This window comes from Meles meles, chromosome 11 (genome assembly GCF_922984935.1).
Source record: "Meles meles chromosome 11, mMelMel3.1 paternal haplotype, whole genome shotgun sequence".
Taxonomy (NCBI): domain Eukaryota; kingdom Metazoa; phylum Chordata; class Mammalia; order Carnivora; family Mustelidae; genus Meles; species Meles meles.
The window spans coordinates 36,087,305-36,111,156 of NC_060076.1; the positions used below are offsets into that span (position 1 = coordinate 36,087,305).

Here is a 23,852-nt window from a genome sequence, read left to right on the forward strand (position 1 = left end):
CCCCTGGTGTCCACCCTAGTGGAACTCTCCCACATGGCTGGCTCCATCTCCCAGAAGCACAAATCCAGCCCGTTTCCTTGTGCCAGGGAAAGCCCAGACCTGGCCCCGGGCCTTATCTTTGCCCTGACTTGCTGTGCAATTCTGGGATAGGACTTCTGTTCTCTGGGCCTGTTTCCCTCTATGTACAAAGTGGAAATCTACCCTCAAGCTCCAAGCTTGTTGGATTGGGGAAAGGAATTTCCTTACGAGTGAGGCCTCTGCTATCCCGTCCCCTCAGCTGACAGGGCTCACATCTCAGGCCTCTTCCACAGCTAGGAGGCAAGGGGAGAGGAGTATCCTGGAGCAGGGCTTCCTGTCCCTTTGAGAACTAGAGCAGCCTCTGTGGGGTGTGGGGGTCTGACTCCCAGCAGCCCAGGGCTGAGGGAAAACCATTAAACCAAATGAAGGAAAATAAAATGTCTTCTATGGGTTTTGTGTCAAGGCCACCAGCATTGCTGGCAGGCTTAACTTTTTTCCCGCAGTGGAGCTGAAACTGGCTGAGGGTACACCCGGAGAACGGAGGCCAGCCCCAGGCAAAGCCTGGCACCTGGACTGGCTCAGTTATCGTCTGCTCAGTGGAGTCCAGGATGCTCGCAGGACAGAGGAGAGGAAGCACAGCCTGAGAATGAGATCAGGGGATGATCTCAAATCAAAGATCTCTCATGACACTGGTTTGATGCACACCAGAGCTATCCAGGTCAGTCAGAAGAACCGAGAAGGCCAGGGCAGAGGCTCTGGATGCCATTCTGGCCTGACATTTGAGGCCAGCACATCTGATCTGCCCAAGACCTCCCCTTCCTAACTTGTCAGCTCCGCTCGTCTGTCGCTGGGACCCACGCAGGCTCTCCTGCTTCTGTGCCTTTGCTCCAACTGCACCTTCTACCGAGAATACATCTCCTGAAGGCCTCTGGCAAAGCCTTACTCTTTCTCTCGGGCCCTGCTCAAGCACACTGGACAGTATACAAACTACACCTGTACAGACCGCAGTTAGATTCCCTGCTCCTGTCACGTACAGGCAAGCCGTAACTAATGGCCATGCCACTCTGGAGGTCTTAGTGGACAAACCTTACCAGAAACAAATGTCCCAAAGCTTGTACTGAAGATGTCCTAGGGACTGTCACCGATGCCGATAGGGACACCATGCCAAGCTCACCAACTCACTGAGAAGTGAGCTGAGGCTGGAGGAGGTGTTGCATGTGGGATTGAAGTTTTAAATTAACCCGGTCGGAGGCCCGAGAAATGAAATGAGGCTGTTTGCGTAGCTGGAGGTAATACTCAGGATATGGAGGCAGAGAATGTCGGTACGGGACTCTGCTACCCAGCTGCAGACAGGGGTTCACCTAGAACAGCTGAGGGCAGTTCCTAGAAAAGTAGAAGTGTTTTCATGTTTACACCCTAACAAGCTGAGCCTGCCAAAAGACTGGTTTTATCTTGAGGCAAAGGCTGTTGGTGGCCTTTGCCTTCCTGTTGCCTTCCTGGACTTAGGCTCAGCTGGAGCAGCGGAGGGTACGTTCCCGGCTAGCCGACTAGAGCCATGCCGCTTTCCCGGGCCAGTCGTCTTGCGCCCAGAGTACCATCTGATCTGGGCCCAGGAGGCGCAAGGGACAACTGCTGAGGGATTTCTGAGAAATAGTTTTCATACTCAGAAGAGGCACTGGCAGCAAAAGGAGAAGGCCCTTGTGACTCTTATCTTTCTTCTTGCTCAGAACACTGTGCTCGAAGCTTAGCTTGGAGCTGAGACAACCGCCAGGAAAACTTGACAAAGCTGTGTCTCTGCCAGACACAAAATGAGGTGGTGGCATGAGGGACATACCTGTGCTGTCCCTGTGCTATAGGAAAATGGTGACTTTGGAGAGCTCAACCGTTCAGTTTCATCCAGTGACAGCCTTTAAGCCCAGGTTCTCCGTCCTGGAGCCCCGGGGAAGCCCCCTGATAAAGCTGTTTCTGAAGCGAGGCTTCCAGGAAGCAAGGAGAATCTTCCTTGAGTTGGCCTGTTCCCTTTTGCACTAATGGATTTAAATTTCCTGCACTCATCACAGATTGTCCTTTTTATTCCCAGTTTTGCTCTTGGTATAACAAATATATGATTATTAGTCACTTTGGATAATTCCCTTTCTCAGTAGGCCAGCCTTCAGAGCACCCCGATGGTCGTTAGTGGGTTCCTGGGGCTGACAGGTGTAAAAGCCCCAGGTGTGTGCTCAGCCTGAGGGCAAGCATTGCTGTGTGCTCCCAGGCTGGTTTGGGGGCTAATGGCCTATTAGAGAAATGCACACTCCCCAGAGGACACATCTGCAGAAGGCCTCTTCTAGGAAAGGGGTTATTCCCTGAGAGAAATCCACTCCATCAGGTTGAGGTGGGACCGGAACTCCCTGCCTTTCCTTCTCTGCCACAGAGGTGGGCATGTGACCCAGGCTGGACCTATGACTCTCTCAGGGTCCATTCCTGTCTAATAACTTACCACAGACTGGACGGGGAATGATTTAGTTTGTTTTTCTAGTATCTTGGTTTCATTGCCTATGGCCAGAGGAGCCTCTAGATCTCTCTGGAAACTACTTTTCATGTGGTTATCTCACCTTCTAAATTGTCTTCCTGCAGAACCACTTCTTCCTGAACTTCCAGGTCCTTCCTGCTAAAATTATTGCAGTGCAGGAACCTCCTCTCTCTCCTCCCACAGCCCCAGTTGTTTCCCACATAATCCCGATTCAAGGCCTCTACCAGCCCGACACACTGGGCCTTAGGCAGCGTGCTGGGGAGCAAAGCGCAGGGCCTCCGTCCTGCATTGGTGCTGGAGAGCCACCGACTATCACCTACATGGCAGGCAGGGCGTGTTCGCTACAGCAGCGTGCAAGTGAGGAGCATTATCTCCCCAAACGGACCTGACTTGGCCTTATTTTGGCCCCGTCTTCAGGGTTCTCATGATTGTGTCGTGAGAGCAGGAGAGACTTGTAGATCTTTCTCTTTCTTAATATTCTCCTTCCCCCAAACCCAAGCACCTCTCTCATTTCTCTTATTCCTTCTCAGAACATGAAATTTCTACTTATTTTCTAATAAAACATTTTAGTCAGTCCTGGCTATCCTGATGACAAACGACTTCCATAGTGGTCTTTATTATTGTTCCAAATACTCATGGTCCCTCCCCCAGCTCCATCCTTGCTGCCTCCCCCAACACAACACCCACCCCCAAAGATTATACCTCCCTACCTTTTGAACTCAGGAGTGACCATGTGGCTTGCTTGGGCCGGTAAGATGTAAGCATAAATAACAGAGTCACTTTTAAGCAGAGGCCTAAGGAACAGCTCTCGTTCTGTCTCTTCCCCTCCTCCTTTTGTTGTTATTGTTTTGTTTTTTGGTTTTAACAACAGATATTTCTTAAAGATCTGAAGGCTAGAAGTCCAAGATCAAGGTGTCAGCATGGTTGGTTTCTTCTGAGGCCTTTTCCTTAGCTGGCAGATGGCTCCCATCTTCCTTTGTCCTCACATGCTCTTTCCTTTGTGCACACACATATCTCGGGCACCATGTTCCTGGTGCTACCATGCCGGGCTCAGGGGTATGCTCTCCACCTAATTTTGTACACAGCGCTGACCAAATATGGTGATTCCACTCAGTCTACAGAGTAAAGTATGTCTCCTGTTGGCAGGACCTGGCTCAGGCACTCCATTTTCAGAATTATGATGTGGTCTGGGCTGGAGATCAAGTCAGCCAGCCATGCCTCCAGGTAAAACACCAATGGGTCTCCTAGTTCCTGCACAGGAATCTGTCATAGCTGGATGTGAATCCGTGGTGGCAGAAGTGATGACCTTGGCGGCCTCTCCAGGAACTGGGCAGGCATCCGTCGTCAGTCTGGGCCTTAACAGCACCTGCGCTGTCGACCCTGTGAGGACCAGCAGCCCAAGAGCAAGTTCTGAGTAGCTCCCTCAGAGCTCCAGCCTCTTTCCTCCCACTCTGTAAGGACACTGGAAGGAGTCCTTCAGTGAAGATGGTATAAAGCAGGAGTGCGGCTGACATACAGTAAACACGGGATGGAAGTAAAGTGTGAGCCTCTTTTGTTGTCAGCCATGGAGGTTTGGGGCCTTAGCCTTAGCCTCAGCTGATTGACAGATCCTCTCAGGCTCTAATCAACAGGCCTCTGTCTCCACAGCCCAGATCCTCTCTGCCTCAGAGTGTGCCCTGGAACTGCAACACTGGGCCTAAGGCAGTGGGGAGTAGGACTGTCTTGTCTGTTCTGGGGTCTTGGAGGGCCTACAGCTGGGGTCTTTGCACTTGACTTCCTGCCACTGTATGCCCTCTGCTCAAGCCTCCATCTGGTCTGACCAGCTCCATTCCAGCTTCCCCGCTTTCCTGGGGCCCTTGGCTTGGAATCATAGAACTCCCACAATTTCTTTTTCCAGAGCAAAGGACACAGCTTACCCAAGAGTGGTCAGTGGTTTCATTTTAAATGTCCACACTGCTTGGAAGTACACATAATCATATAAAATTATTTTTATTAAAATACAAAAGCTTTCCAGTATATTGCATTGAAGACATTTATATAGAAAAAGCAATTGCAACAAACATGCTACATCAGCACTGAAATATTCTGAAAGCTTTAAGTGCCCACTTTTAAACATATTTTGGTATAATGAACATATCCCTACATATTTCAAAGGGTACGTATAATACTGAAAAAAATACTTCATGTAACATCTAAGTTTAGGTGCATACCAACAGGAAGCATTACATTGAATAGCTTATTTCAAACTGTGAAACACATTCAAAGTATTCAATTGCTTAGACAACATGCAAACACTTTAATACTTAGATTGACATTTTTAAATATATAAACCACAAGTCTTTATAATTCTATATCAAAAAAGAAAGTCAGACAGAACACTTACCCACACTGTGCATATCACAAAAAGCAATGTGTCTTCATGAACGGAAAGTACTGGGTTAACACACATGATTGTCATTTTACAAATATGGCTATTTACCTTCTTCATAATAAAATAGAAATATCATGTATTATTTACACAAACTACTAATTATTTCACTTTTTGGCAAGTATATAAGTAGCAGCAATTGGTTTAAAGATTGATATTTAAAAACTCTTAAGTTTAACTCGGATGAATACCAAACAATATATATCGGTTAACATAAAAAGGCATAATGTAATATGCTTTGATGTGGTATAATTTCTCCCTTTCACAAAAGTCATACACACATTAGTAATCACTCAGCCTATTGTGTGCAATGTATCTCATAAATGCCACTTCCTTAGCTGGCTTTGCTGAACATAATAGATGGGTTCCTGAATTAAATTTCTGTAAATTAAATTTGCCTGATGATTTATATGATAATTCCAAAGATGCATTATCTTTATTTCACACTCTAAAATGGCTCTTCACAGTGACCCCTAGCTTCTAGACAGAGTAGGTAATTATCTATAAACACACACACACTAGGGGCACCTTAGTATTTAAAGGAATTCCGAAATGAAGTTTCTGGGTGTGAAGCTTATAGTAAAGTGAGTTATCTTTCTAAAAAGCGATCATCTCACTTAACCAATGGTTCCTAATTTGTTTTACAGTGTGGGAGGACCCATCTAATGAACAAAGTATAAAGTGTAAGGCAGTGATCCACCAAAAGAAGACACCCTCTTTTCATTAGTATTTGGAAAAACATATTTTGACATTTGTAAGAATAAAACAAAACCCCTAATATTGGCAGATTAAAAAAAAAAAATACTGTGTGGTGAACAGAGGTGACAAGTGCTTTTCCTTGGCCACTATTCAACTACAAACCAGGAGTCCTGCATGTCTCTCACAATGTAGAAAAACTTGATGGAGGAACATTTTGCACTTTTCACGGGCGGTCAGTTACGTGTCCAGACCATGTGCAAAGCAGGGCTCAGGCTGAGGAGGACGAGGCAGGAGGGCCAGGGAGCTCTGGCCTCGATACCGGCCGATGGCACACTGCTTGAGACCTGTACCTGGGAAATGATGAGGGCAGACAGAGGGACGTGGGACGCCAGAGTGGGGCTGTCGGAGTTGATGAGGGATTCGATCTTCTCTGCTTCTTTATTGCAGGCTTCAATCTGCGAAAGGAGAATCAGATTTTAAAATCTACAACCACAGAACCTGTGAAAAGGTCAAGTCAGACACAATCCACATATATCCCAGCAGAGAATATGCTTTCTCTTTCCTTTTCTGAGCCAAAGTAACATTTTTAATATAGTCTTAATTATACCAATAGTAATAGCACCGAGGGAAATTAAATCAGAAAAGAAACGATGCACCATGCCACTGCCCTTACCACTCAGCCACGTTCAGACATTACCTTCCCACAGTTAGACAACAGTTCCAGGCAATGGACTTTCAGTGCTTCCTTACCCATCCCAGAGGACAGCAATGGGGCTTTACTCAGCTTCCTGACTGGCCGTTTACAAACCGCTTGTATTCACTCCCCTCACGAGAGCCCCCACTGCTCTGATGCTGACACTTGGGCCCACAGCAGTGAGGATCACCTCTAGAGTACGAGGAAGAAAAACGGAGTCCATAAGACCAGGCCCGGTGGGCTTCTCCTCCCAAGTGGGAGCACAGCCCCCACGCGGCCGGTGTCTTCTACGGCTGTGTCACTGCAAGACCTGTACCAGCCGCTTCCCTCCCAGGGCCTCAGCTGCCTCATCCATACTTAAGTAGATGCCCTCTGTGTGTGTATACTCTGAGCGGCCCCTCAGCATCTCGGCTCTCCCACTCCTTCACTTTCTGCTGTCAGAGCTGAGCCTGGCCGCAGTCACCTGGGACACCTTCCTAGAATGCCTTGCTTTTCCCGCTCCTGCCCTACCTAACTTTCCAAATGCCTCTACTTCCTCCCTCTCCTAAATCCTCTAAACAAGAAGGCTGCACAGGGTGTGCTGAACCCCACCTGCAAAGCTTTTGGATAATGATCGACAGGAATGATCAGGATCACTATTTCGGATTCAATGCTGAAGTATCCAAATACGTCGCACTGCGGAACAGACACGTGCATGCGGATTTTCTGAAGTATTTCTAGAACTGTTATTGGCTTTTTGTTTGTTACCTGGGAAGAGAAAAGAAATTCCATTACCTGCATAAAAGAGGAATTCTTTATTACTGCCAAGGCTGCCTTGCTACCTTGCCTATTGGAACCCCCAAGTATGGGGCCCCCAAAGCCTCTGCTGGCTAAATTCGAAATCTACAGAGTCCATTCCAGAGGGCTGTTGTCTGACCCTGGAGCTTTGTAGCTCAAGATAAACACTTTCACCCGAAGCCCCCACTCCCTTTTAAGGCACTGTTCTGAGTTGGGAGCCACAGGAAAATGATTAAAGTCTTCCCATAAAAATACAGTTGTTTGAATCCAAACAGGAGAATTTTCTAGGTAGTGGTAGTTTTGGCTGCTACATTTCTGGAACCCTGTGTCCATAGAAGTGGAGCAGAAGTGATGGTACATTGAAGGGAAAGGGGCAAGGCAGACCCGGGAAGGTGGCAGGCTCTGGAAGCACCCCCCCCCCCCCCCCCCCCGGGGAGGAATAGGGAATATGAAGGCAGGCAGCCTTGAAACCATCCAGGCATCTACCAGTCTCTGGCTGCTTGATTCTGCCTCCAGCACTAACTCGACATACTATGCAAGCCAGGGGCCTCTTCTTCTTTTTTTTTTTTTAAACATTTTATTTATTTATTTGACAGACAGAGATCACAAGTAGGCAGAGAGGCAGGCAGAGAGAGAGAGGGAAGCAGGCTCCCTGCTGAGCAGAGAGCCCGATGCGGGACTCGATCCCAGGACACCAGGGGCCTCTTGTAAGGCAGGTCAGGCTGTGCTATGCAGAGCAAGGTCACCAAACAGCCAGAGTGCAGGGGAAAGGAGCATGGGACTGGAGGGCCAGACACCCTGAGTTCTACTAGTTATGAGCTATACAGCGTTGGGCAAGCTGCTTTTCTGTGAATTACTTTCTTCCTCTATAAATGGGACAACACATTCTATTCTGTGGATTACTGAGAAGTTTATCAATAAGGTTTCAACAGTACGTGGCACATAAAGCGATTTACCTTTGCAATAGTATCCAGTTTTTCTTTGTCAAATAAAACTCTTAACATTCCAGCACATAATGGGCAACAAGCACCTGTATAACAGAAACCATTTTATGCGTGTTCAGAATTAGAAAATTAGAATTCAAAATAGTCAGTGAAATAACCAACCCTTCATTTTGTGCTAGGAGAGTTGTAGCTATCCTCCCTGATGTACTTTTAGATATGTTCCCTCACCAACTGGGATCTTATTATCTATACATTTACCCATATCCTTCCACCACCCTTGCTTTCATCCTTTACCACTTCTCAGGGCAACCCGTGATGGTATAAGGCAGGGGAGAGAGATCGCCTTTCACGAGGTGTGGGGCCTGGACCCTGCCCTGCCTCAGAACTCACTTGATCCCAGGGAAGTGCTTTCCTGTGCCTTTCATTTCCTGTCTGCAAAACAAGGGAGCAGATGTTTTAGGGATCCCATGAGTGTATGATTCAAATTTAATCTTAAAAATTATATTTAAGCTGTTAAAAATAATGACAAAATATGAGAACATGGTCTTCAGGAAGAAAGAGGCTTTGGTTTTTTTGCTCACTGCTATGCCCCATTGTCTAGAAGAGTCTCTGGCAAATAGTAGAAGCTCAAGAAACACTTGATGAATCCAGGGATGGAGGAATGAACTTGTGAGACTCCAGATTAACCTGTTCCGTGCAGACACTGGATAAAGTCTTGTCTGTTACCTCTGTTTAACTGAGAAGTATAGCACTCTATGGTAAGTAGTTTAAGAAAACTTACTACTGGGGCACCTGGGTGGCTCAGGTGGTTAACTGTCTGCCTTCGGCTCAGGTCATGATCCCAGGGTCCTGGGATCAAGCCCTACATTGGGCTCCCTGCTCAGTGGGAGTCTGCTTCTCCCTCTCCCTGCCACTCCGCCTGTTTGTACTCTCTCTGTGTCAAATAAATAAGTAAAATCTTCTTAAAAAAAAAACCCATTACTTTATAACACTCTGTATGAAACAAGACTTTCTTGATTATAGGCAACTAGATGCTAAGGCCAATCTAAGACCACTATCTTACATTTCTCTGAATTGCAAATGTTTGTGTTCCTCAAAAGTACTTCAATTATTCATTCATTAATTACTTCCTCTTTATTCATTAACTACTAGTTCTTTGTTTATTACCTTTATGATGAGTAAGCTTTACACATTTGAGCTCCTAACCATAATTTTAGTAATGAAATGTCGCTTTATCTATTTATATGTTGGTGTTTGGTGGAATTTTGCCTGAAAACGTTTGCCATATTATTTTATTTATTTATTTATTTAAGCTGATTTATTTTTAAGTAATCTTTACACCCAATGTGGGGCTCAGACTCACAAATCTGAGACCAAGAGTTGCATGCTCTTTTGACTGAGCGGCTCGGCGCCCCACTCTATTGTTTCAAATCCAATGGACAAGATGATGTCTAAAGTAATCTAGAGCTTTTTAAGGGGGACCCAGAGTAATGCATCTAATCAGCATCAGGTAGAGCCAAAACTTTTTTTTTCTTAAGATTTTATTTATTTAGAAAGAGATAAAGAGAGATCATGAGTAGGGGAAGGGCAGACAGAGAAGGAGAAAGAGCATCTCAAGTAAACTCTGCACCAAGCATTGGAGCCTGAGGCAGGGTTTGATCTCACAGCCCCAAGATCATGACCTGAGCCATAATCAAGACTTGGATGCTTACCTGACAGAGCCACCCAGGAGCCCCAGGTCAAGACTTTTTGAAAAATTTAAGTAAATGAGTCGACTCTCTTTCTGAGTGACTCACTCCCTAGAGGTGGGTAAGTCTGTCTGTCCAATCCCACCCCAAATACTGCCAGCCTACCTGGTGGGATGATGGGTTTGCACTCAGTTGCAGAGAGCGAAGGACACTTGACCGCAGCACACTCAGTGACAGAACTGTACTCTGAAAGGACCCCAACCGCCTGGCAGGGCCCATAGTAATCAACAGCTACGCGATCTGAGTAAGCAGCACACACGCTACTGTAGGTCTCCCCATTGTGTCCGCAGATGGGCTCCGTGGCTCTGCAGAAGGGCTGATGACAAAGCACATTTAGCCTATAAACCTCTGTAGTACACTTTTCCTAACCAAGAGCACAAAACAGAAAGGAAAAAAGATACAGGTATAAATTCTTGGACCCTCTTAATTAAGCTCCTAAGGTCAGCTAAACTTTGGGCTGGGGGTCCATAACTTGGGTCAATAGGGCTGTCCCAAGATGGACTGAAATGATTACTTTGCTGAGCCTCTCTGGGACTTGGGTGCTCAGTCCATGTGAACTGATATGAGATACTGCTTCCCCCACCCCAGACTTCTATCATTCCCGAAGTACCTACCTGTTGGATGAAAACAAGATCAATCTCCATGCAAATTCAGAAGCCTTATCATTTCATGCTGGGTAGGGATAGGTAGAGGGAAGAGTGGAGAGCTCAGTGGGGTGGAGACTCTGGACCCATCAGGTGGGTTAGGCTAAGTAAGATAAAACTTGTAGCCAGTAGGAGGGAACAAATAGGAAGAGAAGACTGGGAATTCAGAGTAGATGGTATCAATGCACTTGGAACACAAGCTCTGAGGGAAAACAGACCTAGGGAGACATGCTGAAGGCATTCTCCTGCCAGTGAAGACCAGGAAATGAAAAGCAATCATGTCAGGTGTTAGTTGGCCGTGAGTGGGGCCCTGCAGTGGTGTGCGTGCGGTTGTCCTTGGGGGTATTTTCTGGACACGAAATGCAAAAGGTTGCAAGATAAACTGATGTAAAAAGACATCAAGTCTTCAAGAAATTTTCACTCACTCTTCTATGAGTGGGACTTCAGTGGAAAGAGTGGGAAAGCACTCTTTCCTTGGTGGTTTTAACTTGCATTCTTCCTGGACCATTTGCTAATGAGGGCCACAGAAGGGGAAGTGAAAATGGTACTGACACACCCCAGGGTGTGTAACTTTACATTACTTCCCTAATGGTGGGTGGCATGAGGCCACTCTGTTCTTGCTTGTCCACTCGATGCCCAAAGGTACCAACAGGAGTAGGACAGCCCTCCAGAGTTAGGAAGAAAAAGCCAGGCTTGGGATGGCTCATTTTAATTCTCTAGATTTGAAAGGATTCATAGAAGACCCCCAAGTGGTCTTACTGTTGCTTCATCTGTAAAAGATCATCAACTGATTTTATGCTTGGGTTTGTCAGCCAAACAACTGTACCTGGCAAGGGCCTTTGTATAAGAGGCTTTGCCCCCTCTGGTACAAAGTGCAGAGATTGCCATGTTCCATGTGGTTTGTGTCACAAACAGGATCGCGAACCTGGTCACAAGTGAGCTGTCTTGGCAAACACTCATATTGGCTACATCCAAATTTATCAAAAGTTGTCAGGCAGACTTGTGGTCTGGGTATACATCTGAAAAACACAAATGTGGCACCATCAGCCAGTGCTGCAGGTGGGGGTGGGTGATGATGGGGCCGCTAAGGCACTGACAAGGGGCAAGAGGTTGAGGAAAAAGCAAGAGGGAAGTCTGAAAGAGTCCCTATCCCCAAGAGCTTACGTAGAGTAGGAGAGTCAAACATGCATATGAAGTGAGTGAGTAGGTTCTACACAAAATGCCCATGGGAATGAGTCATTCTGATTCAGGAGCCTGGAGAAAGCAGCAGGAGCAGGTGGTGTCCTGGTTGTCACCTGGGGGATAAGGAGGGCCGCACTGGCCTGCCCAGCTGAGGAAGCAGCAAGAGCAAAGGTGTGGTGTGACTACAGTGCTGGGGAAAAGGGGAGGTAACCCTGAGGGAAGGAGCCAAGTTCACAGGGACAGAAGTGGCAGGATATGAGGTCTCATCAGGTGGGTTGGGGTCTGACGCTAGAGGCCTTTTAGTCAATAATAAATGAAGCATTTTCTGGGGTTTAATTTCCAGCTTGGGTATTACTGAGTCTGTCTTAAGAGGAGGCTTCACAGTATGAGCTGAAAAGCTCAGGCTTCTGTGCTTATAGGCTGAGGACCTGCCACTGGCTGGTTGTGAATCACGGAGACAATGCCACCCCACAAAGCTGGGTCTTCCTAGTAGTGTCAGGACCTTGCCTCATTCTTAATTCCTGAACTTCCTTGGAGGGGTTGGGGATGATATCTCTTCTTTAGACTTTTCTGCTCTTTTATTTCTACGTTGGCATTTATAACTTTCTATAAGGAGACCTATTAAAATGTTGAGGTTTCACTGGGTCTTGAAATAACAGGATACACAAATGCTAGTCTGTACAATAAAAGGAGAAGAATATAGCAGCTAACATTATTTTGATTTCAAAGGAAATGACCCCTAATCTCTTTAGGGATAAGTCTCCTGCTCTGAAATAACCACCAGCTCCATCACTACTACTTCATATGGCTGCCTTTCCTGATGGGATTTAAAATTAGAATGCACGTAGTTATGATGTTTTGGAAATGTAAGACATTTGAAAAAAAATAATGGAAAAGAATATTTAGAACTTCATTATCTATTAACATGGAAGGGAGGAGAACCAAGAACATCAGGAGGCATTTGGTAATTGTGGAAGGAAAAACTTTATGAAGTTGAGTATAGAGAAGTAAGATCAATTGGAAATTTGAGAATCCAGGGAGTAAATTAAACATGATCAGGGCAGGGACTCTGTCTTGCTTATCGTTGTGTCCTGGTGTTTAGAAAGATGGCTGGTATATCAGTAGATATTTGATGAATGAACACAACTTTGTATTTTTTAAGCAATTATTGTTTGAACAGATAACACAAGCCCATGGTGTGGGCTGGAAAGATAGAAAATTATATATGGTGCAAAATAAGTCTGCCTCTTACTCTTCCATTCCAGCCGCCCCCCTAACTTCCCAGAAACAGCTGCTATTGTCAATTTTTTGTTTAGTCTTCCCAAGATCTTTTATGTAAGAATATTTATATATGCTGAGTCAAGAGTATGCGCATTTAAAATTCTGATAGGCTTGGACAAATTGCCCTCCATAGAGGATGTACCAACCCTTCCTTCAACCCCCTTCTTGTAGGAGAGTGCCTATTTCCTTATGTTACAAACTTTTTACCTTTGCCAATCTGATAGATGCAAAATGGTGTATAGTTGTAGTTTTAATTTAATTTACATTTCTCTTAAAATGAGAAAGGTGAAGCATGGTGGTATATTTGGCTGGATGTTCATCAAGTTCATTTAATTTTCTTCCTGGGCACACATCTAGATTATATATCCTAGACTCCCTGGCCAAAGTTGTGGCCAAATGATTGAGTTCTAACAGGAGAGTGTGGCTAGAAGTAGAGGTAAATGTCATTTTAAACCTGGCCTATGAAAGCTTCTCAAGAGCAACCTTCGTTGACAACCCAATATAAAAATGGACAAAAATTAAAAAAACCTAATAGAGAAATGAACCAAAGATATAAACATAGAAAAGCAAATAGTTATTAAACATTTGAAATAAGGCTTTTATAGAGTAATTCTCTCTAGTGACTACAACCCCCAAAGTATCAGTACTTTAATATAACAGAAGTTCAAATACAATCCATTTGTGTGTTCAGCAAGTGGATTTCCACAAAATGACTCAGAAACCCAAGATCCCTCCATCTAGTGACTCCCAGCTCCTGCAGACTCATCATAGCTCCCTGTACCTTCTCTGTTTGGCCAGAGGATATTAGGTTGTTGATTTTTTCCTGTTGATTTGTAGGGACTCTTTATACTCTAAGGACATCAGCCATTTCTCTGTGATATTCTTTCCAGTTTATCATTTGTTACAATGCAGAAAATTTGCGTGAGAGGGGAGAAGGTCAGAGGGAGAAGCAGACTCCCCATAGAGCTGGGAGCCCAATGTGGGACTCGATTTTGGGACCCTGGGATCATGACCTGAGCCAAAGGCAGTCGCTTAAACAACTGAGCCACCCAGGCACCCTCAATCTTTTCTACACACGTATACACACATATATATTTATATATATATACATATATATGTATATATTATATTACCAAAAAAAGTGTATGTATATATATATATATATATATACATATATACACACACACACACACACATATATATATATATATATATATATACACTTTTTTTTTTTTTTAACTAAGATTTATTTATTTGACAGAGAGAGAGGTCACAAGTAGGCAGAGAGAGAGGGAAGCAGGTTCCCTGTGGAGCAGAGAGCCTGATGCGGGGCTCGATCCCAGGACCCTGAGATCATGACCTGAGCCAAAGGCAGAGGCTTAACCCACTGAGCCACCCAGGTGCCCCAAACTTTTCTTTTTATATTGGTTTTGTACTATACCCAGCATGACCTTCCCACTTTGGGATTTTATTGTTTTATTATAAGAGCAAAACAACCTTATTCAGAAGGGTTAGCTAACAGAGAAAACAAATGAACAAATAACAAAACAACCTTCAAGTTACCTCCCGACACAACTATATCATCCTATCAGCTTATTTCTTATGCCCAGCATCCTGTCTTCCTTCTGTAGAACTTTTTGGCTTAGTTTTCATGTACAAACTTTGCCAAATGAGTGACCAATTTTCTTTGTCATTTCTCTTAGTATGTGTATCTTTCCCTCACTTCCTACTGCAACAGGTTTTAAGGATGGAGATGCAACTGCTTATTCTCCACAACATTCTTCAGTAGGAAAGGATATGTCCTATTCAGGTCTCTAAGGCAGCTAGGGAAAACTCCTGTTCTAGAAGCCTAAACCTAAGACAGTCAGCAGGACTCCTGCCCTCTGGCCACCATATACAGAAACCCATCATTAAGGCTAGGTCCACTGAGCTCATGAGGAAACTGCAGAGGAAGAAGCCCCTAAACAAAAAACTTCGCACAAAACTGAAGTTGCATTTACAGAGATTTCTCATGTCCAATCCCTAATATGGAGGTAGATAAGTAGAAGAAAATTTCTATCACTATCAGGCATAAATAGCTAATAAAGAGAACACATCCATTTCTCTCATCTTGTCTGCTACCATTCTGTGCCTTGCACTTTCTGTTTAAGTCTTATAGAATTGCTGTGGCTCCCAAGAGACATCACACTATTTTCTCATTTCTAGTGGCCAAGATCTTTGCTCCTGTTGTTCTCCCTGCTTTCACCAACACCACCCTCTACTGTCAACCTTGCTGGAAATCTCCTTCTCATCTTCTTAGCTGAGTATCACATCCTCTAGAGGCTTTCCCAGGCTTCCCCCAGGCTGCATCAGCTACACTTCTGGGTCCCTAATCATAGCGTGTCATCAAGGATCTTTACATGGCTCTTTACCTATAGACTGTACTCTTCAGGACAGAGGTCTTCTTAATTCATTTTTGTATTTCAGTGTCTGGTATACAATAGATGCTTGGTAAGTGCTGGTCTTCAGTTGAAAAAGATGAGGAGCCATTAGGGAAGATAGTGGTAGAGTATGAGGACCCTAGGCTCACCTCAACCCACAAACACAATAGATAACTATTAGACCATTCTAAATACTCTGGAAATTGATCTGAAGACTAGCAGAACAAACTCTAAAACTAAAAGTAGAGAAGAAGGCAGAAGTGCAGAGACATGGCTTGGAGAGAAATGGATTGTAGCCCCTGTGGTGGGGAGGCAGCCACAGTTGCAGAGGAAGGTGAGAGACAAACTTGCATACAGGGGAGTGCATGGGGAAAACAAATCCCCATAGCAATTGGCTTGGAAAGTGAGAGGGCCTGATTTTCATGAGTTCTTGGAACCAGTGGGGCTTAAAGCCTGGAGTTTTAAAGATCAGTGTGCTTGGCTCTGGGAGAACTCAGAGGACATCGGGGCTGGTTTTGAAAAGAAGGCAGGGCAAACAGTTTGCAGACATACAGTGTGGAAATGGCAATCTGAAGAGTACCCGGGGCACACAGTAGGGCAGTTATTCATTCATCTCAGAATGTGTCCCAGAGAGACGGCATTCATTGAGAGACCCCTCCAGGGAAAAAAGGAACTGGAAGGTGTCATTTCCCTCCCCTGCTTCTCAGCAAAACCACGGGGCCACCTTTGGGAAACAGTGCAGCACCAACACTCACTACTTTACTTGCTTAAACCAAGCCCCACACCATCATGTTCTGGTAGAACTGCCCCTTCTGGGCACAGCTGCTTGAGTCCCAGTGTGGCAGGCCCCTTCCTCCAGAAGACTAGCCCAGACCCCACTCACCCTGTATCTCCCCATGTGGGATTTTGGAGAGCCTAGGTTCTAGTAGCAGTGGTGATAGGTCTCATTTCACAAACAGACCAGAGTACATCTAGGTAAAAAGCACCACATTCAGGCCAGGACCAAGCACTGTCCACAACAAGCAGAGATCCTCTGCTGACGACTGGCCTGAAGGATAAAGCAGCCAGGACACAATAGGAGAGTACACACAGCACACACTGGAGACACTCCCAGAAGCGTCGGGCCCTGAGGAACAGGAGACACTACAGGGCACTACAGAACTTCTTCATAAAGCCATTACCCAAGAACAGGGGATGTGGTTGACTTTCTTAACACATAGAGACTTAGACAAAATGAGAAGACAGAGAAATTTGTCCTGAAAGAATAGGACAAGGCCATGACCAGAGAACTAAGCAAAACAGATATAACAACTGATGTTGTAACATGCCGATGGAGAATTTAAAGCGATGATCATATGGATACTCACTGACTTGACAAAAAGAGTGGAGGACATCAGTAGACACTTAACACAGAGTAAGGAATAACACAGAGATAAAGGGCTCAATAAATGAAATGAAAAACCCACTTGATGGAAAAAAACAACAGGCTGAAAGAAGCAGAGGAATGAATTAATGACCCAGAAGACAGAGTAATGGAAAGTAATAATCCTGAACAAAAAAGAGAAAAGAGAATTAGGCAAAATGAGAAAAGACTTAAACTCAGTGACTCCATCAAACATAATAATGTTCATGTTATGGGAGTCCTAGAAGAAGAGAGAAAAAGGGGTCAGGGAATCTATCTGAAGAAATAACAGCTGAAAATTTCTCCAATCTGGGGGAGAAAACAGATAACCAGATCCAGGAGGCACAGAGAACTCCAACAAAAGCAATAAAGACAAATTCACACCAAGACACACTGTAATTAAAATGGCAAAACACAGTGATAAAGAAAAAAAATATTAAAAGGTGCAAGACAAAAGAAGAGAGTTACATACAAAAGAAACCTTGGATTTTTCACTAGAAACTTTCCAAGCCAGAAAGGAGTGGCATGATATATGTTCAAAGTGCTGAATGGGAAAAACCTGCAGTCAAGAACACTCTATCCAGCAAGGCTACCATTCAGAACAGAAGGAGAGACAGAGCTTCCCAGAAAAACAAGAACTAAAAGAGTTCATGACCACTAAACCAGCCCTATAAGAAATATTAAAGAGTATTCTTTGAGTGTAAAGACCAAAAATTATAGTATGAAGGTAGGAAATACATAATATAAAAAATGAGTATTTCTGTAAAAAAATCAAAGAACTCACAAAATAAAATGGGTAATATATGACACCATACACCTAAAATATGGGAAGAGAGGAGTAAAGAATGAGTTCAAACTTAAATAACCGTCAACTTAATATAGACTGTTATATGGAGATGATGTTATATACAAACCTAATAGTAACCACAATTCAAAAACTACTAATAAATATGCAAAGAATAAAGAGAAAGAAATCCAAATACATCATTAAAGAAAACAGCTAAGCAGTGAAGAGAGAAAGACAAGAAAGGATCAGGGAAATCTTCAGAAAGCAGCACAAAACAAGTAATAAAATGGCAATAAGTACACAGCAATCGAATAGGCTGACAGAATCCATAAGAAAACAACTCATCTATATACTGCCAGTAAGAGACTTGTTTTAGATCTAAAGACACCTGCAGATTGAAAGTGAGGGGAGGGAGAAACATTTATCATGCAAATGAATGCCAAAAGAAAGACAGACAAAAGAAAGGCCAATACTTATATTGGATAAAACAGACTTTAAAATAAAGACTGTAACAAGAGACTAAGAAGGACACTAATAATAAAGGGTACGATCCAACAAGAAGATAAAACAATTGTAAATATTTATGCCCCCAATCTGGGAGCACCCAAATACATATAATAGTAACAAACATAAAGGGACTAATTCATAATAATACAAAGTAAGGGATTTTAACACCCCACTGACATCAACAGATCCTCTAAACAGAAGATCAACAAAGAAACAATAGCTTTGATGACACACTGGACCAGATGAATTTAACAAATATATTGAGAACATTCCATCATAAAACAGCACAATACATTCTTTTCAAGGGCAGATGTAACACTCTCCAGAACAGATCACATATTAGGCCACAAAACAAGCCTCAACAAATTTAAAAGGACTGAACTCATACCATATGTCTTTTTTCACCCAATGCTATGAAACTAGAAGTTAATGACAAGAAAAAATCTGGAAAAACCACAAATACATGGAGGTTAAGTTATATGCTACTAAAAATGAATGGGTCAATCAGGAAATAAAAGAAGAAATTAAAAGTACATGGAAACAAATGAAAATGAAAACACAGTGGTCCAAAACCTTTGGGACACAGTAGAAGTGGTTCTAAGAGGAAAATTTATAGCAATACAAGCCTACCTTAAGAAGCAGGAGAAATTCCAAATAAATAACTTAACCCTACATCTAAAGGAGCAAGAAAAAGAACAATTAAAACCTCAGACCAGCAGAAGGAAGGAAATAATATGGATTAGAGCAGAAATAAGTTATACAGAAACTAAAATAAACAAAAAAACAGAAACCAATACAACAGTTCAATGAAACCAGGAGCTAGTTAAAAAAAAAAATCAATAAAATTGAAAAACCTCTAGCTAGACTTATCAAGAAAAAAAAAAAAAAAAAAGGACCCAAATAAATAAAATCACAAGTGAGAGAGAAGAAGTAATAATAAACATCACAATAATACAAACCATTATGAGAATATTATGAAAAATGATGTCAACAAACTGGACAACCCAGAAGAAATGGATAAATTCCTAGAAACATATACCTACCAAAACTGAAATAGGAAGAAATAGAAAATTTGAACAGACTAATTACTGGCAAAGAAACTGAATCAGTAACTTAAAAACTCCCAAAAAACAACAGTCCAGGACCAGATGGCTTCATAGGCAAATTGTACCAAACATTTAAAAAGAAGTTAATACTTACTCTTCATAAACTATACCAAAAAATAGAGAAGGAAGGAAAACTTCCATATTCATTCTATGAGGCCAGCACTACCCAGATACCAAAACCAGATAAAAATATCACAAAAAGAGAACCACAGGCCAATGTCTGTGATGAACATAGATGCAAAAACCCTCAACAAAATACTAGCAACCTAATCCAACAATACATTTAAAAAAATCACAGACCATGATTAAGTGGGATTTACTCCTGGGTTGCAAGGGTGGTTTAATATTCGTAAATCAATCAACATGAGACATCACATTATACTAAGAGAAATGATAATACTAAGAGATATACTAAGAGAAATTATACTAAGAGAAATGATAAGAACCATATGTTCATTTCAATAGATGCAGAAACAGCTTTGACAAAGTACAACATCCATTCGTGAGAAAAACCCCTCAACAAATGTTTAGAGGGAATATACCTCAACATAGTAATGGCCATATATGAAAAACCCACAGCTAACATCATTCTCAAAAGGGGAAAACTGAGAGCTTTCCCCCTAAGGTCAGGAACAAGAGAAGGATGACCATTCTCATCACTTTTATTCAACATAGTACTGGGAGTCCTAGACACAACAATCAGACAACAGAAGGAAATAAAAGGCATCCAGTAAGGCATCTTCAGTAAGGAAGAAGAAAACTTTCACTATTTGCAGATGACATGCTTCTATGCTATACATAAAAGATGAGAAAAAAAAAAAAAGAAAGAAAAAAGACCAGACAGACTCTGCCAACAAACTGCTAGAACTGATACACAAAATCAAGTTACAGAAATCTGTTGCATTTCTACACATCAATAATGAAGTAGCAGAAAGAGAAATTAAGAAAATAATCCCATTTACAATTACACAAAAAATCATAAGATGTCTAGGAATAAACCAAACCAAAGAGGTAAAAGACCTATACTCTGAAAACTATAAAAGAAAGAAACGGAAGATGACACAAAGAAATGGAAAGACATTCCCCACTCATGGTCTGGAAGAACAAATACTGTTAAAATGTCTATGTTAACCAAAGCAATCTACACATTTAATGTAATCCCTATCAAAATACCAACAGCATTATTCACAGAACTAGAATAATCCCAAAATCCTTATGGAAACACAAAAGATCCTGAATAGCCAAGACAATCTGGAAAAAGCAAAGCAGAGCTGGAGGCATCATCATTCTAGACTTCAAGTTATATTACAAAGATGTATAATCAAAACAATACAGTACTGGCACAAAAATAGACACATAGATCAATGAATAGAAAATCTAGAAGTAAATCCACAGTTATATGGTCAATTAATCTTTGACAACAAAGGAAAGAATATCCAATTGGAAAAAGACAGTCCCTTCAACAAATGGTGTTGAGAAAATTGGACAGCAACATGCAATAGAAAGAAACTGGACCAGTTTTTTAAACCATACACAAAAACAAATTAAAAAATGGATTAAAGACCTAAATGTCAGACCTGAAACCATAAAAATCCTAGAGAGAACACAGGCAGTAATTTTTCTGACATCGGCTGTAGGAATTTTTTTCTAGATGGGTCCCCTGCAGCAAAGGAAATAAAAGCAATAACAAATTATTTGGACTACATCAAAATAAAAAGGATTTGCACAGCCAAGGAAATAATCAACAAAACTAAAAGGCAACCTACAGAATGGGAGAAGATATTTGGAAATGACATATCTGATAAAGGGTTAGTATCCAAAACACATAAAGAACTTAAAAACTCAACACCCAAAAAAGAATCCAGTTAAAAAAAATAGAAGAAATGAACAGACATTTCTCCAAAGAAGACACATGAAATGTTTTCTGTATGGATGGTCAATACACACATGAAAAGATGCTCATCGCTTATCACCAGGAAATGCAAATCAAAATTAAAATGAGACATCATTTCACACCTGCTAGAATGGCTAAAATCAACAACTGGTTGTTGGTGAGGATGTGGAGAAAAAGGAACACTCTTGGACTGTTGGTGGGAATGGAAATTGGTGCAGCCACTGTGGAAAACAGCATGGAAATTCCTCAAAAAGTTAAAAATAGAACAATCCTACAATCTAGCAATCACATAACTGGGTATTCACCCTAAAGATTTAAATGTAGTGATCCGAAGAGATACCTGCACCCCAGTGTTTACAGGAGCAAAGTCCTAAATAGCCAAACTATGGAAAGTGCCCAGAAAAGAAGAGGTTGACTTGCTACCTAAACTGGGTCCTCAACTTACGCATGTGGGGCATAATCTGGCAATCAGTGCCAGCAGATTGGCCTGCCCTGCCCCTAGGCCCTAACCCTAACCCTAGGTTGGGTTTCTAGGCTTCTGTCCCCATAGGCCTAGCCCATGAAACCCTCCAGATTGGGGACCGATCACACCCCAGGACTGCACCTGCCACCCATGAGGAAAACATTTCATTTGGAGATGCAAAGAACCATCAGAGTATGAGAAACCTGCATGCCCCCATGAGGCCACCTCCAACTTCAGTGGGCCCCTGGACACAAACACGGAGCCTGACGTAACGCCAGACCACCGCCCTCAACTCAGCCATGCAAGGAGCCTGCCTCAGCACTGGGAGATAGGGACTGCCATGTCCCTAGGCCCTAACTCTGACCCCAGTTTGGGTTTTCAGGGTTCCGTCCCCAAAGGTCTCGCCCCCAAGCCCTCCATTGGGGACCCCTGAGCCACACCCCAGGACATCACTGGCCCCCCGGGAGGAAACCCTGCCATTTGGAGCTCTGCAGAACCCTCAGAGCAGGAGAAAGGTGCATGACCCCCTGAGGCCACCCCCATCCTTAGCACTACCCCCCCCCCCCCTCCGCCCTCTCCACAAACCTGGAGGCTGACATGCTGTCCAACCCCTGCACTCAACTCAGCCTCCCGGGGGTCCCGCCTCAGGGCCAGCAAATCAGGCCCACCATGCCCCTAGGCCCTAACCCTAACCCTATGTTGGGCTGTCAGGCTTCCAGCTCCCAGAGCCTGGCCCCTAAGCCCTCCGGATTGGGGATCCCCGAGGCACACCCCAGGACTCTGCCTGCCCCCTAGGAAGAAACCGTGCTGTTTGGAGCCACGCAGAACCCTCCCCATGGGAGAAAACTGCATGTGCCCCTGAGGCCACCCCTACCTTCGTTGCCCACCTCACCCCCTCCCCCAGTGGCCACAAACCCGGAGGGCTCATGGGCTGCCGGACCCCCACCCTCAACTCTGCCTCCAGGGAGCTCGCCTCAGTGGGTGCCCACTGGGGAGCCTCATGGGCCCAGCCCGCAGTCCCTGATGGTCGCCACACACACCTAGGGAGAAAGCGCTCCAGAAACCAGGTGCATGAGCGGCCCTGATCGCCGCCCAACGCTGGCCAATTCTCAACGAGCTTTCTGCCAAATTGATGTCGATTTGGGCAGAAAGCTTGTTGAGAATTGGCCAGAATTCCCCAGCGAACTCGCTTCTGGCGGCATGGGCCTTCAGGGGAGCTTCCTGGAAAGGGCCATGGTCTCAAGTGGTCACCGCCCAAACCCTGTGAGAGAGCATGCTAAACGCCAGATGCATGTGTGGCCCGAATTGCCTCAGAACGCCTGCCAACCCCACCCTGTACTCGGTCCCTGGGGAGCCCTGCCGCAGCACCGGCTGATGGGGCCTGCCATGCCCCAAGGCCCTAACCCGATCTCTAGGTCAGTTTTAAGGCTTCTGTCCCCCATATGGCCCATCCCCCAAGCTCTCCAGATTGGGGACCCCAGAGCCACACCTCAGAAGTCTGCCTGCCACCCAGATGGAAACTGTGCCATTTGGTCCTGCTCCAAACCCTCTGACTGGGAGAAACCTGCATGACTCCCTGAGGCCATCCCCAAATCTGGCAACCCCCTGGCCACCAACCTGGAGCCTGACCCACTGCGTGACCCCTGTCCTCAACGCAGACCTCCAGGGGTCCCACCTCAGCTCCAGCAGATCAGGCCTGCCATGCCCCTAGGCCCTAACACTAACTCTAGGTTGGGTTTACAGCCTTCTGTCCCAAGAGGCCCCCAGATTGGGGACCCCTGAGCCACACGTCAGAACTCCACCTGTCCCCTAGGAGGAAACCATGCCATTTGGAGCTGTACAAAACCTTCAGAGTGGGAGAAACCTGCATGCCTCCCTGAGGCCACCTCACCTTTAGCACCCCACCCACCAGAGCCACAAACCCGCAGCCTGATGCTCAGCCTGACTCCCTCCCTCAACTCTGGCCCCAGGCAGTTTCCTCAGCAGTGGCCCGCAGGAGAGCTGCGTGGGTCCCGCCTGTGGTCCCTGACAGCTGCAGCACCTACTCAGCAAGAAAGCACTCCAGACACCTGGCAGGTGAGCTGCTCGAATCGCTGCCCCCAATGCCAACCAATTCTCAGGAGCTTTCTGCCCAAATCGACGTCGAATTGGCTGGAAACACCCGCCAAACTTGCTTCCAGCAGGGTGGGCCTTCAGGGGAGCCACCTGGACCTGGCTCATGGTCCCGAGTGGTCACAGCCCAAACCCTGCGAGAAAGTGCGCTGCACTACAGGTGTACGTGTGGGCCGAATCATCTTGAATGCCTGCCAACCCCGCCTTCTACTCCGACCCCTGGGAGCCCACTGC

The 23,852-nt window shown here is 44.5% G+C and overlaps 1 protein-coding gene across 7 annotated transcripts in view; it reads right to left on the reverse strand.

The window, feature by feature from the left end:
• Window positions 1–4,546: 4,546 nt before the first annotated feature.
• The window catches only part of RECK (reversion inducing cysteine rich protein with kazal motifs), a 79,336-nt gene continuing 60,030 nt past the window's right edge, over window positions 4,547–23,852 (reverse strand). For 6 of the 7 annotated variants that reach the window (XM_046023952.1, XM_046023951.1, XM_046023949.1 and 3 more), the window contains 5 exons: window positions 11,291–11,483; window positions 9,926–10,136; window positions 8,085–8,158; window positions 6,943–7,098; window positions 4,547–6,112 (listed from right to left, as the gene is read on the reverse strand). In XM_046023952.1, the coding sequence (XP_045879908.1) occupies window positions 5,891–6,112; window positions 6,943–7,098; window positions 8,085–8,158; window positions 9,926–10,136; window positions 11,291–11,483 (856 nt within the window). In that variant the 3' untranslated portion in view covers window positions 4,547–5,890. Of the gene's footprint in view, window positions 6,113–6,407; window positions 6,544–6,942; window positions 7,099–8,084; window positions 8,159–9,925; window positions 10,137–11,290; window positions 11,484–23,852 lie in introns of all 7 variants that reach the window. The other variant, XR_006820887.1, reaches the window with a different exon arrangement.